Source organism: Limulus polyphemus, unplaced genomic scaffold (genome assembly GCF_000517525.1).
Source record: "Limulus polyphemus unplaced genomic scaffold, Limulus_polyphemus-2.1.2 Scaffold32, whole genome shotgun sequence".
Classification (NCBI taxonomy): domain Eukaryota; kingdom Metazoa; phylum Arthropoda; class Merostomata; order Xiphosura; family Limulidae; genus Limulus; species Limulus polyphemus.
The window spans coordinates 562466-567174 of NW_013665642.1; the positions used below are offsets into that span (position 1 = coordinate 562466).

The window sequence follows — 4709 nt, forward strand, 5'->3', positions numbered from 1 at the left end:
CTTTAATGCATCAGAAAATTTTCAAATTTCACATGCAAAATCTTTATAACCTCCAGATAATTATCAAATGTTTTTTTTATAACCTCGTACCCACCATAAAAATTAGGAAATAAACATAAATTGTGCTTTTTTTGTTCTAGAATTACTTTTCACATGAAAACACAAATGTTTAGTCTCAACAGCTTAAATCTCATAACATTATATAACTATATATATTTATTATTTTTATTATATTGTCCTTTCAGCCATTCCTGGCTAACATTACAGAAGCTGCAATAAAGTGTGGCGCACGTGCACTCATGTTACCGTATCCAAGAGTATAAGACTGGCCTTTATAAAGTGACCTGTCTTGGCTGTGTTTTAGTGGACTATTATTTTGTAAAATACGGTCCCATTTCAGTTATAATACATTATATATGTATATACATTACTGCTATTTACAAATAAGTTCTTAAACTTATTTTTCTTAAAAGATAGAACAGTAAATAAAGAAGTATAGCAAACAATTATCTCTTCTAGTTATGAAATTTGTAACCGTTTGTTGCTGGCCTAAGTTGCTAACTAAGCCTTATCAAATTTCACACGTGGAGGTTGTGAAACAAAATAACATGAAATTTCAAACTCACTAATGTCTTACCTTGCCACTTTGAATCTAGCATGAAAAGAAAGAGTTTTCTGCACAAATACTTCACAGAGGCAGAGAAAACCACTAGGGGAATATTCTGAGCGTTCAATTGATTATATGCACATGATTGGGCAAAGTAGGTGTACGTGAGAAAGTATTTTCAAAAATTGAAGATGTGGGTGGGGCCACATTGGTTGATCTAATAAATATATTAATATTGCAGAAAACAGAAAAGATAAGAGGTTCTTATTTTATGTTCTAGCTTGCTAATATCAGTAATTTCAGTATCTAATTCATAAGAAACTACAGACTTTGTATTTGGACATCACAAACATCTAATTTGAATCAATGCTGCATTCAACATACTACGTGACACATGAAAATTGATATTTTGGTTGTTTTTAATATTTACTTTTAAATTAAGAAATTAACTAATATATAATTTGAATTATAATCTATAATTTGATAAACTTATTGACATACATTCATAAAATAGTAGTTCAGTAAAATTTTGAATGCGAGTCAATAAATGAGATGACATGATCTTTGACCAATATCGGTAGATTTAAAGGGTTAAAATCATTTTGGAGCCTCTCTACATCACTACAGTCCATGTTGAAACATCCATTCATGCTCTATCTGATGACCATGAACCTTAATAATAGTCCTGCAGCATAGCTTATACTACAAAAGGCTCAATCGTGATTGTCATGCGAGTTGCTGATTTGCATATACAAAATCATTTTAATATCATATATTCAACTTTGTATTCTGAAAGCAGGGGAAAATGGGAATGGAAAAATTGTTTTTTTTTAGTTTATTACATAATAAAACAACTTGACAGAGCAATTTAAATCAGAAATAACCATGTACCCCTTGAATAGTCACTGGCTCATTCACAAGTTGTCACAATTACCTATATTCATAAAAGACCATAACATATAATTTAACTCTTTACTTGAACTTCTCATGCTAAACTATTTTTAGCATCTTTAAGGGTTAGAATAAAATATATATATATATATATATATATACATTTCATAATTTAATCTGTAAAGAAAAATAAATAAATGGTTGCAGTTTTCCTACAGCTCAGAACAAAAATCATCTTTCACAATGATCAACAGAAAAGGTTAACTACCAGTTGAAGGTTCAGACATCGATAGATTACTGACCAATATTGCTAACAAAATATTTATATTAATGAGCTGAAAGCTCACAAAACCTAGCTGGCAACAGGTGATATCCTTAGTAGTTACGAGTTGAAGAAAACAATTATCAGGAACAAAACTTTTGCTGAGGCTCTATCCAACATATTCTGGAACTGATCTGTCAGCAATCCATACATTTCCTTCATTTAATTTTTATTTACTCTTGCAAAAAGCAGAAGAATAAAATTTACAAGAGCATATTATACAGATCACAACAAAACACAGTCAACAACAAAGACATTCAATTAAAAAAAGTATTGACTATTAAGAGAAAATGTCATATTACATAGATTATCAAACACACTGAATAATCCAATCATATTGGAGAGATTACGAAAATTTTGCAAAACCAATGCCAAACTAACTGTTGTTTCAGTTTATCTATTAAGTTTATTTCTTCTCAAACTAACCAATTTCCTATGTGCTTACCCACAAATTGAACTGCAGCTAATAAAGATTAGATGAGAGCAGGTGAAATGTAATAAATGTTTGAAACATTGCTTCATAACCGTTACTTGTTCATAGCTGACACAAATTTTCTTTTTTCAATTTTTACAGCACTGAAATGAAATTTAAGGGCCTTTCCAGACCCAGTAGAGCAAAATTATATATTCTCATAATTTTCCCAGTTCCCAGACCCCTATTAAGATGAAATAAATTCTCACAATTTAAGAATTCAAACTCATAAATAACTATATCTTACATTTATATCAGAGTGATTGATCAAAACACAAAGTGCTGGAAGAAGTTCACTGATGGTGTCCTTTGGTGGAGGTGGTTCTTTATTACGACAGAGATTGACGATGACCCATGTGATATTTCGAAGAAAAGAAAGAGGAATATCTGGTTTGATGAACAACAGCAGTGGCTGAACAACACCTAACCTAATAACATAATCTCGGAGATCAGGACCGTCACCTAAAACATCAAGAAATACCTTATCTTCCGTATGAAAAAAAATAAACCAACTTTTAACCCCTTGTCTTATGTATGAAAAATATAAACCAATCTTTAACCTCTTCCAATTTGTTTATCTTATGTTGTTACAGGGGCAAATCACTACATTAAGTTTGAAAAAAAAATCTGTCTGATCTCTTCTTTTAAATTACTTATAAAATAAAATTAGAACTGAAATTTTCAGATTTTAAACATTCTTTTTTGCTTTGGATAAAATAAAGAATAAATCCAAAATCTTAAAGCTAATTTTGATTTAACCCTCTCAATACAGGCTCAGTGAATTACACCAACCTCATGACCTCAAAATGACCATCAATTTCCATAGGATAACTTTTAATCTTTTGCGTAGCTTCACAAAATTTTTCAAGCTTTTAGCAAAATAAAAAAAATCAGAATTTTAAATGAAGAATTTGCCTGTGAATATATGTAGTTAGCGTTTACTGTTCCGAGTGCAAAGTGATTTTCACATTATTATTAAAAATACTTTTCTTCATCTGAAAATTGTCAAATTTCATTTGCATAATCTTTAAAACCTCTTAAATAAATATCAAACTTTTTCAGAAAATTTTTTATATTTTATCTATTTTCTGTAGCCTATTTCTATATGGGGTTGGTCAATTTGACCAACCTTGTAACTACTATATAAAATTACGAAACAAGTTTAAATTACCATTTTATCGAAACAAATTACTACAAATTGTAAGAGAAAACCACAATTGTTTATCATAAATAGCTTAAATCTTATAACAGTATACATCTATTTATACTTAATTTTGTTTTATTGGCCTTTGAACCATGTCTAGCTAAGAATCCAACCACACAAGTTGCAAATCACCCAGCAAAGGTGCAGCTCATGTAATTGTATCAAATTATCTGTGAAGAATTTTTATCATTTTTCATTATCTTACCTAAGCTAAACTAATAAGTTTTTACATTTTAGTTACTTTGATAATAATAAATAAAGAATACATATGAAAAAAGAAATATAGTACTTACCTGGGTCTTCTTTTTTTGTTGTTGCCAACTGTCAATGAAACTTAAGCCTAAGTTTTTATACTCATGCTACTAATACATTAAATAATTTTAATCTAAATAAATAATGGGTATCATTTACTGCGCATGACACAAAGTTTTAGTGTCTTACATTTAAAATTTTATTAAACTACTTATTGTTTATGTTATACCAATTAGAATAGCATAAAATCTTAGCTAATAATCCATATTTTAATAGTATATAAGTTTTAAGTTCTTAATTCTATAAGGCAATATAAAAAAAAATCCTGAATTTCCACTAGTGTGACCCACGTAACATTTTCTCTTAGCATGTCATCATCCTTATTTTATCCACCACCCATCAAAAAAGTATGAAATTAAATGTAAAATACTCTATAAAATCATTATTGCTCAAACAAACCATAACTTTTATAGCCTTCAATTTTGTTTGGTTACAGAGCTATTGAACAGAAAATCAGACTCCTCCTGCCACACTCACCTATCACATCTTCTCTTTCAGAATTCGTTGATAGGTCTCTCTTACGTTTCATTATATATTACCTATAACCAATAGAAAGTCAAGGTCTTCATCTATCAAATTATGTATTGTACAACATTATGTTCTGAATGGTTAAATGTCAATTTCACTCAGAGTACTAACATCGTTCCCATGGGAAAGTTAACGACTAGCTTGGATCAATTTGTAATGGCTCTTGTTGCATAGTTAGAAAGCTAGAATAAATTGTCTTCTTTTTGCATTTTATTGATACATGTTCTTTGGTACATTATTTAATTAAATATAAATTATTTGGTGTATTACTACCATTAGTATAAAAAATTAGGGTTAACTCTCTTAGAAAATCCTGACAGCAAGGAAAAATAAAATTGGGTAAGTATTTTATTTCTTGTTTTTCATACTTATT

General features: G+C 29.2%; 1 protein-coding gene across 1 annotated transcript in view; it reads right to left on the minus strand.

Moving 5' to 3' along the window:
• Nucleotides 1-4709, minus strand: part of LOC106460167 (importin subunit alpha-3-like) — a 48535-nt gene that overhangs the window by 17585 nt on the left and 26241 nt on the right. The window contains exon 6 of the mRNA XM_013919857.2: nucleotides 2540-2754. Coding sequence (XP_013775311.1) covers nucleotides 2540-2754 — 215 coding nt within the window. The remainder of the gene's footprint in view (nucleotides 1-2539; nucleotides 2755-4709) is intronic.